General features: G+C 39.9%; 1 protein-coding gene across 3 annotated transcripts in view; it reads left to right on the top strand.

Annotated features, from left to right (window-relative positions):
- LUZP2 (leucine zipper protein 2) overlaps window positions 1-18,121 on the top strand; it is a 320,397-nt gene extending 302,276 nt beyond the window's left edge. For all 3 annotated transcript variants that reach the window (XM_083436054.1, XM_083436053.1, XM_083436052.1), the window contains 3 exons: window positions 1,917-2,006; window positions 15,668-15,748; window positions 17,689-18,121. In XM_083436054.1, the coding sequence (XP_083292180.1) occupies window positions 1,917-2,006; window positions 15,668-15,748; window positions 17,689-17,793 (276 nt within the window). In that variant the 3' untranslated portion in view covers window positions 17,794-18,121. The remainder of the gene's footprint in view (window positions 1-1,916; window positions 2,007-15,667; window positions 15,749-17,688) is intronic.
- Window positions 18,122-19,028: the final 907 nt, after the last annotated feature.

Raw genomic sequence — 19,028 nt, 5'->3', positions numbered from 1 at the left:
CTGAACAGCTGAAAATTAGCTTATTCGGTGAAAAAACCCTGAAAACCCTGAAATGACATACCAATGTCAAAAAAAGGTCACTAACTAGAAGCATCATGATTAGAGGGAACCGTAGCAGTATTAGGCAGTGAAGAGATAATGAAAGACACGGAAGATTATAATAATACAAAGAAGAGAAATGGTAAGTAGTTTATAATGAAAAGGGAGCTATATAGATTGAAGCAGAGAGAGAAAATAGGAAGCATAGACTGGAACAGGAATGTATCATTCCAGCACAAAATTTGGAGAGCAACACAGAAAAATAATGAGTTTGGCTTCCTATTCTGTTTCAAGCAAACTGGATGTTTAATTCTTCTTTTATATATTATCTCTTACTGAAAGCTCTGCAAACACAAATAGATTTTAGTTTCATCAGCAAGCCCATGCATAAGTTAAGTGGACTGCAAACGGCTTTACTTAATTCTTAAGATTCTGAAATTTGAAACGTGATTTTTGGTCAAGCATGAAAAGGTCTCACCTGTAAATCTCTCTAATTTGTGAAAGTATTGCTGGAATGCGGAACCCTGCATATGCTGCACACACAGTCCTGAAATATGAAAGTCATCAGCAGGCTTCAGAAATGCAAAGACAAATTGGATAAGGGGCTGGAGTGCTTTCCAAAATGATTCACCCCTGAGTGCACAGTTGTACAAGCAGACTGCTAACTAGGTTTTTATTTGACTTGTGAATGGTGTGCTCTTTATAATTAGGATGTAAATTGTAATTAGATATCCGTTATTAGCAATTGCATATCTTACTGTTACAATGAGATTTAAATAAATTATATTAGAAACAAAATGCCACAATAACTTAAGCTCAGTAGCAATTAATTCATACGATAGCTAACAATCTGTGTATTTCCAATGGGCAAATTTGGAAGTATTTACTCCACACATGTGGTCGATAATAGCCCCTTTTTTATAGGCTTCATCTTTGCTGACTGGGGGATACATCAAAATAATTTGCAAACTGATGTGGAAATGTGGAGAAATGAACACAAAAGTGGAAAAATGAGAAACTGAGAGTAACCAGAATTGACAGATTTAACCATTAGTTGCACCCAAACCTTCACTGCATGAGGCCTTCACACATGCAGTAAGACTTCCACTTTCCTCCCTTTCCTTTGTAACCCTGTCACTTTCAAACTCTGCTCCAGGGTGTTGGGGAACACCATGGAGCAGATTTTGTGGGGCTTCAACTCATGCAAGGGACGCAGGTGGCGTTGTGGGTTAAACTACAGAGCCTAGGATTTGCTGATCAGAAGGTTGGTGGTTCGAATCCCCGTGATGAGGTGAGCTCCCGTTGCTTGGTCCCTGATCTTGCCAACCTAGCAGTTCGAAAACATGAAGTGCAAGTAGATAAATAGGTACCGCTCCAGCGGGAAGGTAAACGGTGTTTCCGTGCACTGCTCTGGTTCACCAGAAGTGGCTTAGTCATGCTGGCCACATGACCCGGAAGCTGTACGCCGGCTCCCTCGGCCAATAAAGTGAGATGAGCGCTGCAACCCCAGAGTCGGTCATGACTGGACCTAATGGTCAAGGGTCCCTTTACCTTTACCTTTTAACTCATGCAAGGTGCTTCTAGCATTTAGCATCTCCCACTGCAGATCCTAAGCTCTATCCCTGTCCCTCGGCCCTCAAGAGTTGCTTTTCAGGGGTGCTCAGAGGCAGGAGAGTTCTCTTTCAAGAGCGTCAAACAGTTCTTCGGATCCAACAGATAGCAAATAATAGTTGTGCTGCTGAATGTTTTGAAATAGATTTCTGATTTCCAGGTAGTAATTGTTTACAACAGTTATTTGAAAGAAGGCAGAGACGAATCCAACAGATAAATATCCCTGCAGTATTTTTTCACAGTCTTTTATCTTTCTTGTCATCTAGCAAAGAGCTCCTGAAGACAAAGAGACTCTTCGGGTTTCCTCAAGAAATGAAGATAATAATCAAAGCACTTCGGAATGCAACTCACAAGATGTAAGTTTAATCCATTCAGAAGTCAAGACTTAATGTGCACTGTGTGCAGACTTTAGAGGAGATGCATATTTATTTGGTTGTAATGATCAGAATATGATATATAGCATTATATTAGGGGGGAATAAGGTTGTTTTATATTCAGGTGCTGCAAAGGAGATGCCTTTTGATGTAAGAATCTACTCTCCCTGGTTTTGCTTGAGAGATTAATTAACAGGATTGCAAAGCTTTCAAAAAGGAATGTTAGAAATGTGATTTAATCATCGACTGCTTGTAATCCACCTGGTTTATTCACTTGTGAATTTACCACACCAAATCGGTTTATTTTCCATAGGGATGCACATTCTGCTTGCATTGTCACAAGGTACTGCTGGTACAAATAGAAGTCACTGTGAAGTGTAGCAAATCACAGCAAATCTTTACTAGCCTGATGCCTTGTTATTTATGCCAAGTGGCGGGGATTCAAAATGGAGAAGCGGTTCATGTGTCAGATTAGAGGGTGGAAGTGGGAGAGAGCCACAGGTTCAAATCCCCACACAGCCATGAAGCTCATTGGGTTACCGTGCACCATTCACTATCTTTCAACCAGCATTACTTACAGGGTGGTTGTGAGGATGAAATGGCAGAGGGAGAACTAGATACACTGCCTTGAGCTGCTTGGAAGAAAGATGGGGTATCAGTGTCATAAATAATATTGCAAGGGTGTGTTTGGATGTGTGTCACATAGAATGGGTTGGTATGCTTTGTGAAAATTGGGAATTCGTTGTATGAAGTAAGCAGCTGAATTCTCCCCTCACGTGGAGATGTGGTTAACGATAATGTGCTGTTGGTAGATAAGTAATTATATAACTGCCCCATTAGAAAGAAAGCCTGTCAGGGATACATTTTTTGTTAAAAAAAATAAAATGACCTAAAAAGCATGCTGCAGCATCTGTTCCTTTGGAATGTTCACAATCTGAATTCTGGAACATTTGTACTACCTTGACATTGGGTGGGCTGTGCTTCCTTTTGACTATCTGTTAGATTGTCTGAAAAGCACTGGAAACACAGAATAGTTAGAAATTCAGAGAAGCACTTGTTAACTATTCAGCAATTAGTGCTATAGAATCATATGAACGGTATGCCTGAGTTGCCTATTTAATCAGCAAAACAATTCTGAAGTGGTGGAAGAATAAAATTGTGCATCACTAAGCAGGTGATGTGTTGGGTGAAGGCAGGGAACTTCATTACTTTGATAAGCTGGGCTGCGTTTCCTGACTTGAACGCAATCAAAACCTTAACTGTTCTCCTCCTGTTCTTTAATCCTCTGCCATTCTCGTCTCATTATAAGTAAAGTAACGGAAATTCAGTAACACATTCAAGACTGAATAATAGGATTAGGTTCTGAGTAGTTAGATCTGAAGATAAATTACCACTCGGTAGGAGCAAGTGTGAATTTCTCAGGGCTAGCATTTCTCATTAAGCTTCTGCTTCCAATAATGATCCATAAGAAACTGTACAAAGGAGGTGAAAGAAGCCATATGTAATTAATGAGCCCAAACCATATTAAATGCCGGTACTCTGTTGAAAACGTATGATTCTTTGTCTGATTACACTAGTTGCCAAACAGAAAAATAGTTTTGCACCAGTGTATTTTCTTCCGCTGTTGAATTCATTCAAAATCTAAAAGTTGAGCATCTGATTTTGTCAATGTCAGCAAATTTTAAAGTGTATTTCTAAATACCTACCTCCGTTATCTCGCCATTGCCAGTTTCATCGGCTTCCATCTGCTGGAAAGGTAACCTTCTCTACTGATGGAGCCTCCTGATGTGATTTTGAACCTTCATCCTCCAGAGTTATCCATCAGTACTGAATACTCCTCACTGCAGAAGTTCATTTTCTTAACATGAGGAAGGCAATGATGGTTGTAATGGACATACAACTTATGAGAGTTATGCCTTGAAATGCCCTGGTTGGTCCCCACCCACCCCCGTTTTTAATAAATATTGGTGGAGATTATCATTGGGACTGTAGTATATGCACAGTTCCAATGAAAAAGCCAGCTCACATCCCTAGGAGGCAAATTCTGATAGATACCTCTGGAACCTTGTCTTCCAGGGTTACTATACACTATGGAGAAGACTTTTCATTGGAACTATATCAAGGGAGGAAAAATCTCCTCCCATGCATTCCAAGCTTGATTAAAATCCCCTCCACTACAACATCAGCTGAATGAAAAGATAACTACAGAGCAACTGACTTTCGGATTTGGTAGGTGTACGTCAGTAAACAAGGGGAATTAAAACCAAGAGAGCTGAGTGGGGGGGGTGCTCGTGTAATTTCACTGTATACAAGTTGTACAAGTTACAATAAAGTGTTTTTTTAATAAAAAAACACACCACACAACCTATCGTATTGGCCCGAATATAAGTCACACCCAAATATAAGCTACACCTTTAAAATTCGGGGGGGGGGGAGAGAAAAAAAGTCAATACCTGAATATAGGCCCTTACTAACCCCAGGTAACCAGACAAACGTGCTGTTATTATGAATTCAATTCATTAAATGATAACACCATTCATGGAAAATAAATTAAAGCAATCACAGTCTAGCATAAATCAATTTGCTGATGCAATATATGCACAGGAATGTGATGCATAACTTTAATCATTGTTAGTACCACCAAGAATCAGAATTGAGCATTTTATAAAACAATTTGCTTTGTTTTCAATTGTTTACATTCATCATCCTATGTCAGATTTCCAGCTCTTTGCCCTTGGTCATTTTTTCTTAAAAGAAAAGAAAAAAGTGATAACAGTTTTATTTATTTCAACCATACTTCTGCACTAAACAAATCCTTTAAAAAATCATTAATCATTTGGTGGCAGAGGACACTGAGCAATGGACCATATCATGTACATATTTCTCAGCAACCATGGCATTTAAGCTTCATAATTTGATCACTCACCTTTGGCTATCTGGTTCAGTAGAGTTTGTTGAGAGGAGAAAACTGGATGTTGACTAAATCTTATTTGAGATTGACCAACTTTTTGGCCTAAACTTCAGTTGTTCCCTGTTTTCCTTAAAGGGTCAATAAGGGTTAAAACACAGGGATGCACTACTTCATCCCAAGAGAGTTAGCAATATGACTAATGAAGGTGCAGGAGTGCGTTCACAAAGTAGGTGGTTTAGTGGTTGTAACTTCAAATATACTTCTAACTTCTAAGCTTGCTGAATCAACATCCATCTCAGATGTAATACAGCGAAAACTTTCAGGCCCGTGCCAATTCCATTCAAGAACTTTACAAATCTGAAAATATTGGGGTTAATCTGTTACTTGGTATGAGTTGGTGCGGGGAGGGGGAATCAAACCATATCAACATGAACCTTATTGGAGCACACCAGACTGCTCCTTGCTTTTAATATGGTGCTCCTTACATCAGTGGCGTAGCGTGGGTTGTCAGCACCCGAGGCAAGGCAAGTAATTTGCACCCCCTAACCCATGGATTTTAGAAGGGGCAGAGAGCTGCGAGTGGGGGCGCCCCCCCCAATGTTGCACCCGGTGCGGCCGGCCCCCCCTTCACGCCCCACCACTGCCTTACTTCACTTTCATCCCCCAGTCACAACATACACCACTGAACAATCCTTTAGCACTTTGTGCAGGCTGAAGACATGGTTACATTTGAAAATGAATGAAGATTGATGGTTTGGCTAATGTTTCTTTTTCACATAGACTGGTCAATGAGCAATTTTTGTTGTTGCACATCTTCCATAGGAGTAAGCTCATGTATGAGTAACTTCTAGGTGGCATGAGAAGATTGTAAATAAGCCCTATTCTGGTTTTTCATTTTTCTTTCAAGTTGGAAAAAAATACATTCCCAGCTTCTAATGAGCCTATGGAATCCTTATAATTTAGACCTGCTTCATTTTCATCGACCATAATAAACAAGTTGCATGAGACCAGGCAGGTCTGCAGTGTGCCGTTTTCTTAAGCAGAGTCTTGCTTCATTGATTTAGCTGAATACCTTTGTAGTCCCATTGTTGCCGTTTGCATATCCACTTGCATAACTTAATAGCCAAGAGACATGCTGAATTTTACTATTTTATTTTTTCCTCCCAAATTCTTTTAATGAAGATGCATACTTGACTGAGCCACTTTCATAATTTATGCTCCCAGCTGGGTATTTCCCTAGCTTTGCTGTATAATTCACTGGCTGAGCTACCTACTGGAACTTGCTGAATTTCTACATACTTTACTGATCAAGCTGCATATTTCATCACTTGAGTTTCCGCATCCAGGTACTTTTTCTGATCAAACAGCATGCTAAACTGATCAAGAAGGAGTAATGTGTTAAGGCAGGAGCCATGCCTCTGATTGTCCTAGGTAGTTTAATATCTCACTTCACAATTTCCTCACTTCTTTCTCTTTCTAGTGGCTGTATAAAGAGGATGATCGTTGCATCATAAACATACATATTTCATTTGGAAACGCAGAAATAAATAAACTTACTTTTCCTTAACAGTCACTTGGTAGTCATAAACTGTCAACATCATTGCGTTTTGAACACCTAAGCTTTCCTTTGACTGACATTTGATTCAGTAAACAACAACAAAATGTAAGCATTAGTCAAGACAGTGTTGTTCCCCCATATTAAAAATGCAAGTAAGGACCAATCTGACATTTCAATAAAACATGGCTGATAGAACTTGCCTGCCCACAATCCATGGTATTTACTAACAGGGTTCAGGGAGAAGAAGATGTTACAAAGGGAAAGCTGGAAGCAGAGATACATTTCATGAAATAGATCATTTCTCCACCCCCGCCCCTTCCCCCACAAGGATAAATTCTAATTATTATGTTGTATTTCATAGATACAAAAGAGAGCTCTACAGTGCAGAGTCTACACAGAAATGACTTAAAGGATCATGACATTATAAAGATGCAACACCAATTAGCTCCATTTATCAAGCATCTGTAATCTTGTCTGCTCAGGCTGCCCTTGGCCTTGCAAAGCTCCATATTACAGATATTTTAAAACTTGATTAATTAAAATCTGAGTTTGGGGAAAGTTAGCTATCTGTAAAATGGCCAGTTTGATAATATGACTTTGTTAATTTGAGGTCCAATTATTTAGTTCTGGTCATATTTCTTCCATAAGTGAAACATACATGCAGTGTATACTTCATTGCCAGAACTAGCCTTTTGAAAACCAGTATTGCTGAGGGTACAGAGAAAAAGGATTTTGATATTTGATCTGCTGCCGGTCCTCTGTAATTTAGAACTCTGACGAATGCTACCTTAATTGCATGTTTTGGTGTTTTATATGGGGATGGAGGGATAGATGGATAGATAGTTTTTTAAAAATTCACAGTCTACAAAGAAGTAGATTAGCTGGTTCTTCATTTCAACCGGGGACTTTAATCAAGCCATAAAAGAGAGGAAGAAAACAGAGAGAGGAAAACAGAGAGAGGGGGAAAATAGGACTGCTCCTGAACAAAGTCTGCTCATCCTAACTTAGGATTCAGCTATACAGCTGCAAATAAGACGTTTTAAGTGTGTTTTAAATGCAATATACAATGTGACACTAGATGGCGATGGCGAGCCTTATGGAAAATTCAATGTAGTTTTAAAAATGCTTTTTAAAAAAGCATTTTCAGAACGGTTTTTATATGTGTGTCGATTCCACCCTAAATTGTAACTTCTTTTTTAACTCTTGAGGGAAGGAATGACTTGTTTTCAGATTACTTCATTTTTTGGTTTTAAATTATCCTAGTTAAATGCCTTAATATTGCATATAATGGAGTGTGAGTGTTGTTGCTTCTCCCTACTGAGCAATATAACTCAGTACCTTGGTTCTTAAAATAACATAATTCCTCCCTTCTCAAGAGCAGCCATTCAAAAGATAATTTCATGTCAGCCATTGCATCGCCACTGAATTGTATCCTCCTTGCTTAATACAATGGCCTCTCGGGTATACAGACTCATCCATCTTTGCTATCCTCTCTGCCCTAACTCCCACATAGTTTATTTGTCTGTCACTCCATGTAGAGCTAATAAGAACAGCCACATGAAAATATATCGCCCCATTTTCAACATTGACTCTGAAACATTTGTTGAGCAACTTGGACTTGCAGGTAGATATTAAGTAAGAGAAGCAAGATGATTATCCAGAGATCATGGCCTTAATCTTCCAAGCAGTGTTATGGAATTTCATTTCATACCATGCTATAGAGATTGAAAGTCCACATTGAAATTCTGTGACAGAAAAAGCGCAAACTCACCCTATAAATCCCAAAGAGTGCACATAGGCAAGAAGAGTTTAAACGAACTTTTGCAGCTATATTTTCTTCAAGCCTGGATGGCCTTATGAAAGAGATGAAGCCTGATGGAGGATCATTACCTTCACAAAGGGTTATCTTTTAAGAGACACAGAGCTATTGCTGTTACTCCATTTTTTCTTTTCTTTATAACATCAATCACATACAGCGGTACCTCGGGTTAAGTACTTCATTCGTTCCGGAGGTCTGTACTTAACCTGAAACTGTTCTTAACCTGAAGCACCACTTTAGCTAATGGGGTCTCCCGCTGCTGCCACGCCACCGGAGCACAATTTCTGTTCTCATCCTGAAGCGAAGTTCTTAACCTGAAGCACTATTTCTGGGTTAGCGGGGTCTGTAACCTGAAGCGTATGTAACCTGAAGCGTATGTAACCTGAGGGACCACTGTACGGTGCATGGTGTGACTTCAGCACCTTTTGGCTGCCCAGCAACCAGAGAGGTTGGCTTTTGGCTGCCCAGCAACCTCATGTTGTTGTCCAACCACATTCTGTTTGTATTAGACATTACAAGAAGAGAGCCAGTGCTCGATTTACGTATAAACTAAACAAGCTATAGCTTAGGGTCCCATTCTCTTGGGGCCCCCCCAAAAAATTAAAGGAAAAAAAAACCTGGATGTGCATTTCCAAAATATAAGATAAAAAACAAATAAAACAAAACCTACATAAGGCAACAGTGTTTTGTGTTGTGTAGGCTCCTATAATGTAAGTAATGGGCCCCGCCTGCTAGCCTGCTCCCTAAAATATCACTGGCTTGCTCATTTCTATATATAGGGTGCCTACATTGTGCATGTGCAAATGGCTTTAGATACCTATTAGGTCCATAAATTACCATATATTCAACACAAAAAACAGCGACAAATTGTTGTTGACAAAGGACAGCTGGACATATGAAGGGCCCCATTACCTTCAGTAGCTTAGGGCCTCATCAAACCTAAATCTGGCCCTGGAGAGAGTAATGGGATATGGAGTCACTGTAGCTCCATGTCATTTTTTTACACCAGACCTAATAAATTAAGGCCCTTTAAAAATGTTTACTCATGCCTTCACCTGGTGCACAAGGAAGAAATGTGCCGAAGCCAAGTAAACACATCCCATTGTTGGCATGTGGTTAAATCCCAATAACCCCACCTCCTTGTGTTTCCACACACAGCCCTCACATCTTCAGAAAGAAATTCTTTGCACATGCATGGCATCAAGGGCATAGCTGCTCACCACATCCTTTGCCCTTCACACAACAGGGAAACACATGAGTAGAATGCATCTTCTGCCTTTTCCTCACGAAAGCAAGATGAGATATTGTGTTTGAATGCAATTGTAATTCTGTGTTCTGGTATTCCCCTGATTCAGTACATTTTCATTTTCTAAAAAATTAAATAAATAAATCATCATTTTCATTCAACTGAAAGTCTGTCTCTACATGGGAAATTGTGGCAAAAAGCCTTTATCATAAGAACGTAGGAATCTATCAGATACCAAGTCAGACTATTGGTCCATCTACCTCAGTAGAGTCTACACTAGTGGTTCTCAAACTTTTTTCAGAATAAAAATTTGCACACGCCACAGCAAAAAAAAAAATATTGATTGATAAGAAATGAACTGGAATTTATAAAAAAAAAACTATTCCTAGCAGTGTTCAATTTACAACATGCAACACAACTACTTTATAATATGATCACGGGACATGCAGAAAGTGTAAAACAATGCAGCTACACAAGAACATGAATCATTCCCAAAATATAACTGTAAACGAGCCTCTTATATGTATCTTAAGTATGTATACAAACGTACCTTAAGTATGTATACAAACGTACCTTAAGTATGTATACAAACTCACTGAGAGGTGTGAGCTTGCTTTTGCTGGGTAATATCATTTATATTAGGACTAATTTGAAACAAACTCTCACCTCCTCATCAACTCAAAGAAGCCTTTGAAAATCCCTGTTCACAACAATACTGTATTTGTAAATTCGGTATTGGGGTGATACTTACCAGCTGCAGTTCAGCACCAGTAGTGCAATGCCCTATCTTTATTGAATATGTAGTTCTGTGTTCTTTCTTTCAGAGAAGCATTGCAATGCTGCTGCCTGAAGCTTTTTCTGCATGTTTGAAGCAGGGTTTTATGATGTGCTGGCTTCTATACACACAGGGAAGTGGGTACACAGTCCAGCAAAAGAGAGAGAGAGAAAATTATAAGATGACCTAAAATGCCAGCACATTAAATATGGGTGAGGCCTTGAGGCAATGTCATTTGTATAATCACCTTGTAATAAGTCCATATTCATTATATTAAAGCTACTACATTCATGGAATAGACCCTTTTAGATTCCCAAAAATCTATTGTTTTAATAATACAGAGACACATTTATGAGTCCTTTTGTTTTGTTCAGGTGTTCCAGCAATAGAGCTGCCCTCCAAAAGTAATGAATAATACCTTAGTAAAATTGTCTTTCAAAGTCCCCTTGTTTGGCCTTGGAAATGTATAGCCTGATTGTTCTGTTAAATCACTTTCCTGATACAACACAGTAGCAATTATCAGTAGCCTGTAAGATGCTTACCTTATTCATTCTCTGAATTGCTATAATATACACCCACACCCAGTAAAATGCTGCAGTATAACTGTTGGAATTAAATAATCATGCAGCTTTGACTTAATTTGTGCTAATTCTTGGTATTTGGCTAAATGCTGACCGGCAGTTACTTCAATATCTGTTGAACATATTTCTTGAACTATAATAAAACCATGTTTCGACTCTGCTGTCGCAGCAAATGAATCTCATGGGGTGTCCAGATCACTGTCTAGTCCTGTTGTGTTGGATGAGTTTCAGTTACTAAGGCTCAAGGATGTGGATGAGGTGGATTGATTAGGTAAATCACATATGCTCTGGACTCTTGCCCCTCTTGGCTGATAAAACTAGCAAGGAGGGGACCACTGGCTGTGCCAGGAAGGTGACTAATGCCTCCTTGCGAGAGTGGGTGGCCTTGCCTGCTTGCTTGAACGAGGCAGTGGTAATATCACTCCACAATAAACCCTCTCTGGATTTGGAATATCTAAGTACTGGCCAGTTGCTAATATCCCCTTCTTGGGCATGGTTAAAAGTAATGACATTCTAGGGTATGTACAGAGAGTGACACCCAATGGCATCATTTTGCTTATGCAAGGGACTTCCATTTAGCCTACTGTGATTTCCCAAAATCAAAGTGGGTGTGATATTGGATGTGATTTTGGATGTCACTGATGATTCTAAACTGGCTAATGCAAAATGGAAGTGGGGGTGGTAGGCACCAAAAGTGGCTTAATGGGTCAGATTCAGGCCACAGGTTTTCCACAGAGTTTACAGTTTTAGCCTTGTGTTCTCAGTTATCCATGGCAAGTGAAACTAATCCATGGAATGAAAATAATCCTTCTGAAACTGATCCATGCCTCTACCAGCAAATTAGGAGAAACTCCTTTATTGTACAAAGGAAAGTGATAAACTATGTCTAAGACACCTTGGAGGGTCTACATTGGAAAAGGGAACTTTGAAGGGACTCCTTTGGGGACCAACACTGATGCCGAAATCCAGCATCACCTGAGCTCTGCGAGTGTGGCTTTCTCCCAATTGAAGTGCAGAGTGTTTCAGGACTGAGACATCTGCAGGGAAATGAAAATGCTTGTTTACAAAGCTATTGTACTACCAACCTTACTATATGCTTATGAAACATGGACCACTTATAAACGCCATCTCCAGCCCCTTGAAAGATTCCATCAACGGTGTCTCTGAAAAAATTTACACATCACTTGGGAAGACAGGCAAACTAATATCAGTGTACTGAAAGAAGCAAAGATCACCAGTGTTGAAGCAATGATTCTTCAACATCAACTTTGTTGGACTGGTCATGTTGTGCAGATGCCTGATGATCATCTTCCAAAGCAACTACTCTATTCCAAACTGAAAAATGGAAAGCGTAATGCTGATGGTCAACAAAAGAGGTTTAAAGACTATCTCAAGGCAAATCTTTAAAAAGTAGTATAAACACTGACAACTGGGAAACACTGGCCTGCGGGCGCTCCAGTTGGAGAACAGCCTTTACCAAAGGTGTCATGGGCTTTGAAGACACTCGAACTCAGGACACAAGGGAGAAACATGCTAAGAGGAAGGCACACTTGGCAAATCCACACCGTGATCAACTCCCACCCAGAAGCCAATGTCCCTACTGTGGAAGGATTTGTGGATCCAGAATTGGCCTCCACAGTCACTTATGGACTCATTGTTAAAACCGTGTTTATGGAAGACAATCTTACTTGGCTACGAGTGATCGCCAAAGAAGAAGAAGCTTATCTTATTTTTGTAGCCTTTGTGCACAATTCTGTGTCCTGAACTTCCAGCTCCTAGGGATATGCTAGAGTACAAAAATGGTGGCTTTTGGCCATTGGGAGGAGTACCGCTGCCTTGAACATCAATGGTAAACTGTGTCGGCAAATTTTTAATCCCTTTTAACTCTATTTTACACCATCTTTCCCTGAAATTCCTCTCCCATTTTCTCTGCCTGTGGATAAGGCAATGGAATGGAGAAAGGCATTTCGGTTCACCCACAACCAAAACTACCTAGATGAGGGAATGAAAGAACACAACCCAGTTGCCCTGGTTGAATATCTTGTCTACTCTTATCATTTGATTTTAAGGGTTTTGAAACTTATATCCATGAAGTATCAGACCAGATGTTCTCTAAGATGGATAGATCTTGTCAATGGATGAGAGCCAGAAGGATGTCTGAGAATGGAAGGATGAGCCAAAACAACAGGAATTATTATATATGTGCAGCTTCAGCAGTAGCAGCTGTGGCAGCCTAACTTGGATGAGATCAAGACCTGCTTCATAAACCTTATATCTCATCTAAGAAGAAAAATGCTTATCCATATGTGAAAGGATACATTGCTCATGGCACAGTCAATTGCACACAAGGCTGTTAGTCACTCCACTTTGGATGGAACTATCACTCCTTCACAAACCATGCAACTCTGGGTTGGCATTATATTTTGGTTTTGTCTCTGCCAATTGACACTGATGGGGTTATTGTTATTGTTCATAAGTAAAAGCAGCTGGTGTGTCTGACAGGTTGTCAATACTCCAGGCACTCATAGCAAGAGAGAGGAGGAGGAAGACATGGTGGTTTGAGAATTGTGGTACATTCAGCATAGTATCCTGTCTCCACAGTAACTAGCTCCAAAGGGGCCAAGATGAGAAATCATGCTGAGAGTGGGAGGGATCCTGTTCTTCGCTTCTAACATTTTATGTAAAAAATATAGGGGTTTTTTTTATTACGTCCACACACAAAAATCTGTTTCCTACATTGAAACATATTTCAGTAATTGTTCCATATTTTGTAAAACACATGAACTATAATCCCTATGAAAGATCCCTGATCTATCAGTGTAAGACAAAAAAAACCTGCTATCCAAAGGAGTGGAGCACTTGCATGCAAGAAATGCAGGTGTGCAATTTGGGTTGTTTGCTTCTGTACACATTGTGACTCAACTTCTGAGTACACATGCATAGGATTCTGCTGCAAATAGACCGATGGGCTGCTTGGTGGTCCAGTCTTCAATGCTGTCTTCTATAAGAAGATGGGCTGTTGAAGTTCACAGCAAGGAACTCTGGAAAACTGAAACTTTGTTTTCTCTTGAACACTCTATGTGAACAGTTGGAAGTCTTCTGTGCAGATTACACAAGCTAAGTTGATCCTACAGTTACAAAAAAGTAAAAAACAGTAAGGGAGGCAAGACTGCAGTTTCCTTGTTCTTTTGCTTGTGTGGTGGCCAACAGCAATCTAACTGGATGGCAGACAATTGGGTTTCATTTATGGTTCACATGGTGCCAAATCTTAGTGGGTAAAAGCAGTAGTTCAGCTGGTTCAGCATTCTGTTTCTCACAGTGGCCAACATAAAGACAAGAGCTCTCTCCTGTTGTTGCTACCAACAACTAATTCTTGAACTCCAGACTTAAGAGTCTCTGTAAAGTCACTATTACTATTAGCCATTAACTCATTAACAATCACAGTGCCTGGAGACAGAGTGTCAGGTCATGTATCCACAGCAGTGACCAGAGGAGGAATGACAGCTGGGAGGAGTTCAGGAAAAAAGAAATGCCAGCAAAACTGGATGCCTTCCTCTGCCCCAGCTGCAATAAAACATGTCTCTCCCTTATCTGTCTCTATAGACACCACAGGTGCTATAAATGTCCAGTGGTTTGACTTTAACCCCGAAGGCACACACTTCCATTGACTCCCAAGACAGTCGGATGCCAACACTGTTTTAACTCATCCTCCATGATTTTCTCTAAATGCCATCAACGTTAATGGCCATTGTTTCATGTGACACTGATTTTGCAACCCAAGGAGCAATTCCCAACTTATTATAAACAGTATAATATTATAAACAGTGCTATTTCAGGTCCTGCTCTCACAATCATGATTTCCCTCTCCTTTCTTATTTCCTGTTCCTCCTCCAAACTCCCCTCCCTCCCACTATTGCCACTAATATAGTTATGACCTAAGTGGGGAGTATTTAGAACATTTATATTAAGAATGCAGGAAGTATTTTTAGCATAATATTCTCCTGTTGCATGAAATGTTAGATATGTTTGAAAATATCACAAAAAATGATGATGCTGGGTGTCTTGGAAGTCACTGCTTATTTATGACAACTTCTTGGTATTTTGATACACCCCAGGAACACATTCTAAATATCTTGGGGAAAGTGTGGTTCAGATTCAAATGATTTCCCATAGAAAGATAGAACATGAAACTGTACAAGTGAAATAGTCAGCCACCCTGCATCTCTAATACGGTTGAAGTTCCACACTGCGGTTAATTGCCAATTAACACTCTTTATCTCAGCAAGAGAAACAAGAATGTACTTTTATTAAATAACATGAATAAATGTGTGTGGATAATATATTTTTTTTGCAAAGAAAATAATTAAATACTCTGTTCCTCTCTGAGAGTTTTCCTGTTTATTTGCCACAGATAATTTCCATTATTTTAATTATGACATAATGATAATGCTATGAATTAGGACTCCTTTGCAGGAAATAATGGGTCTGCTTGTTTTCATATCTGTTCTGTAATATTTGAAGGGGAAATTCTTATTTGCATACTTGTTGAAAATGTGCTCCAGAGCACCACCCAGCTGCACCTTTCCGAGATACATTTCCAACTCTTTGCATTCAGATCTTCAAATGTTACAAAATATATGGGGTTGATGTGCTCAGAAACACTTGGACCATTATTTTCTGTTGTATACTACTAGACTGAGATACAAATTATGATTGATTGGTTGAATCACGATGCCATGGTTTCCCTTTTCAGGTTGGCAAGACTTGCTTAGGAAACCAGAACAATTCAACCTCTCTTCAGCTAAAGGTGGCAGAAACAGACCCAGAAATGCAGGTGCTAATCTTGTTGTCTCTATAAATACTGAGCAAATTATAAAATGTGAAGATTTGTTTTCTTCAGTTGTTTTCATTTCTGAAACATCTGCATTCCGAGAGATGTCTGAGTTGAGTAATTAATGAAAGCACTCCAAAAAATGACACCCAGGGACGATCATTTGACAGATCTCATAGACGGCACCACACTCCAAAACAGATGTCCTTATGACCCCAAGACTGGCATTACTGTGTTGGTGTGGGTGTGGCACATGAGGAACATGTTTCCATCTGTGATGAGAGTGCCCACTTGCAAAGGATTTCTGGTCTAATGTATATCAGGAGGTTTTGACTAGCATAGAGATTACTATAAAAATGACCTCACTGCTTTCATTGTTAAATATACTGGCTGGTCATAATAAATGATTATGTTCTAAGGAACTTAAAACAAAGCTGTTGGCAGCAGTCAGAATATCTATAGCACAAACGTGGGAGACTTTACAGGGCAGATATTATGTGGTATAAAAATGCATGGATCCTGGAAAAGATAGGGCATAATATAAAGATCTCCAATACTTTGGAAGATCCAGAACATTTATATGTTTTGTATCTTGGAAATGTTTTATATTTCCTTCAACTTCAACTAACCATCAGGACACTTTGGTGCTATCAATGCAGGCTATATGGATTTCTTCTTATTATTATTTTTACCAATGCCTTCTGACCGTGATGATGTAAAAATTAAGAGGATGGATGTATTTTCTGAGAAAGCATAAGGTTTGCTGTAGCAAAGCTGTTCCCTTCCAATGAGCACTGATATTGAGAATTACTCTGTTTACAAGCTATTTATTCCACAAGATTTACATACTACTTGACTGTAATGAAACCTCAAAGCTGTTTGCATCAAGGATTAAATAATACAATTGTGGTTCGAGGGCCCGACCCCCGCGATGTGAAATGAACACACAAGGACACGTGATATAAGGTTAATGGGCAAGAAAAGGCCACAACTTTATTGATTACAGCAGTGAGAAGGTATTGGCTTAGGCACTGGATTTCTAAACAAGGGGGGTTTATTCACCAGTAGGTGGAGCCTGTTGATGCTAATACAACTAAAGGCTCACCCCCTGATGTCACCGAGGGTCATGCCATGGCCTCCCACCAAGCAGGCATCGGACAGAATACACGACCGCCAGATTCCTTTAACGGAATACCCAAAAATTGAAGGCATAGGCGATGGCCACACCTAGCTCTTCGACACACCACAACACAATTCCAATGCCTAACCGCCAATGAGATGACGAAGGTGAATGAGGCAGAGGAGGGGCTGGTGCCACAGCAAAAGGCTGCTGTAAACGCCCCCTCGGAGGCACCTGATTGGGTGCCTGCCGTGGGGGGGCGTGGGCACCAGCCAGGTGGGCGGAAGAGGCAGGGAGCTCACGCCCCCCTGTGAGAGGCGGAGCTCAGGCTCCCGCCCACAACCACTCCCCTCTCTTCCAGGGAGGAGAGTCTTTATCAGTAAAAAAGAAGAAGAAGAAGTTAAAAACAGCTGCAGTATATCAACATTCAAAAATAATTAAAATCAATGATAAGCTAAAACCAAATTAAAGCACATCAGCATTTTACAGGTCTGGATAAGCTTACCTAAACAAAAATGTTTTTTGCAGGCTGAAGTTACACCTGAAGTTACAAGCTGAAGTCTCCCTAAACACCCTTTCCTCACTCTGGTGTTTGTTTTTCCTTCCCCCTTCATCTCTCCCACCCCTTACTTGCATGGCGAGGCCCGGGCCCCACAGTTCCCTTAGATAATAAACACAATGACACAAATATTTAGGTTAATGGGAGGCAAAAGGAGGTGTTTAAAAGAAGGTACTGAAGGTTGGAGATTCCTTGCAACATTGTGCTGCAAGTCCCACTTGTAATATTTTAACACTGATTGTGTTTTTCTCCATCTGTTAACAGAAGTCACACAGTCCTCCATGGATGAAACCAGAAATTAAAAAATCAACAGAGAGAAAAGAAAACAACCCTGAAGCATTGGCTAAAATCAAGGGAAAGACTCTGTAAACATCACCCAGCTCTCTTTAAAACGTTCTTCATTTGCTATCGTCTTCATCTTTTTAGTCCAGAGGCATGAAAATGTACCAGGTTTCTAAAGCATGCAATTTTTTCACTATTTTATGGATGTTTGTAAATTAGTCTAGAGATTTCTGAAATAGATTGACTAGTATCTTTCAGCAATAATCCAAGAGAAATGGATGTTTGAAAAAAAAAATGCTTTGTAATACAGTCCAGTTTTTTGAAATATTATTCTGCCCTGATCTGTAACTTGCTTATTATAAATCACTCTGTTTTGTAAAGAAATGCTATTAAGAATTTTTATTTTATTAACCAATCCTGTTTCATAAGTATCATTATTGCATATCGAGGTTGACAAGTAACTTTGCACACACATGCACACATTCAACCCGATAAGACGGTTTTGGCAAGGTGCCTGAAACTCAGTAGGGATGGTGCTTATCTAACTTCTTGAGGGAGAAAGTTCCCTAGAGTTGGGCAAACCACACTGAAGCCTTGACTCCTTGCTGCTTCGGGTCCACAGGGAACCACTAACTGCTCCTCCTGATGGTCTCAGTGATCGACTTGGAGTGAACAGGATAAGGTAGTCCTTAAGGTATCCTGGGTTTGTTATTCAGGGCTGTGTACACTAGTACAATAATTGTATTGAAGGGGGATTCTCTAGCTGAGTCTTATCCCTGAGACGCTTATTTGCCAAATGATGCTGGAGGACATTCCTCTGTCTTGCCATCCCATGAGAACCTGCACAATCATCCCTACACTTAAACTACTGTTCAAAGGATATAATGGACTACTTAAAGGTTTGGGGGCTTCTTATCTTCTTAATCAGGCAATGTAGAAAGAAGCATTTATTGTCCTTGAGTCTATTAAAAACATCTTCAAAACTTTCCAAAGGAATTATCTGTCAAAGAGAGGAATAAAGGAATATTACTGAAGGCTTGTGGGGAAAGCACCGTAGGCGGTTTGGCAGCAGGAGCAGGAGGAGAAAATTCATATTTAAAGTATGTGTTTCATTTAATATTGAAATGCCAAGATGTAGGTGGGGGGAGCAGAAAGCCCATCGGAGGAGCTACCATCATATGAAAGCCACAGGTAAGTTACACATATTGTACAGATATTGTACAGAGGGGGCTCCTTGAGCCAAAGAACTGAAACCCTGAGGCAACTGTGCCTTTTCAGTAGTTGTGGCTGAAGCCTTGAAACTTGAAGAAAGGGCAAGGCCA

Source organism: Podarcis tiliguerta, assembly GCF_965153285.1.
Source record: "Podarcis tiliguerta genome assembly, chromosome: 1".
NCBI lineage: Eukaryota > Metazoa > Chordata > Lepidosauria > Squamata > Lacertidae > Podarcis > Podarcis tiliguerta.
This window is presented reverse-complemented; position numbering and strand designations above follow the sequence as displayed.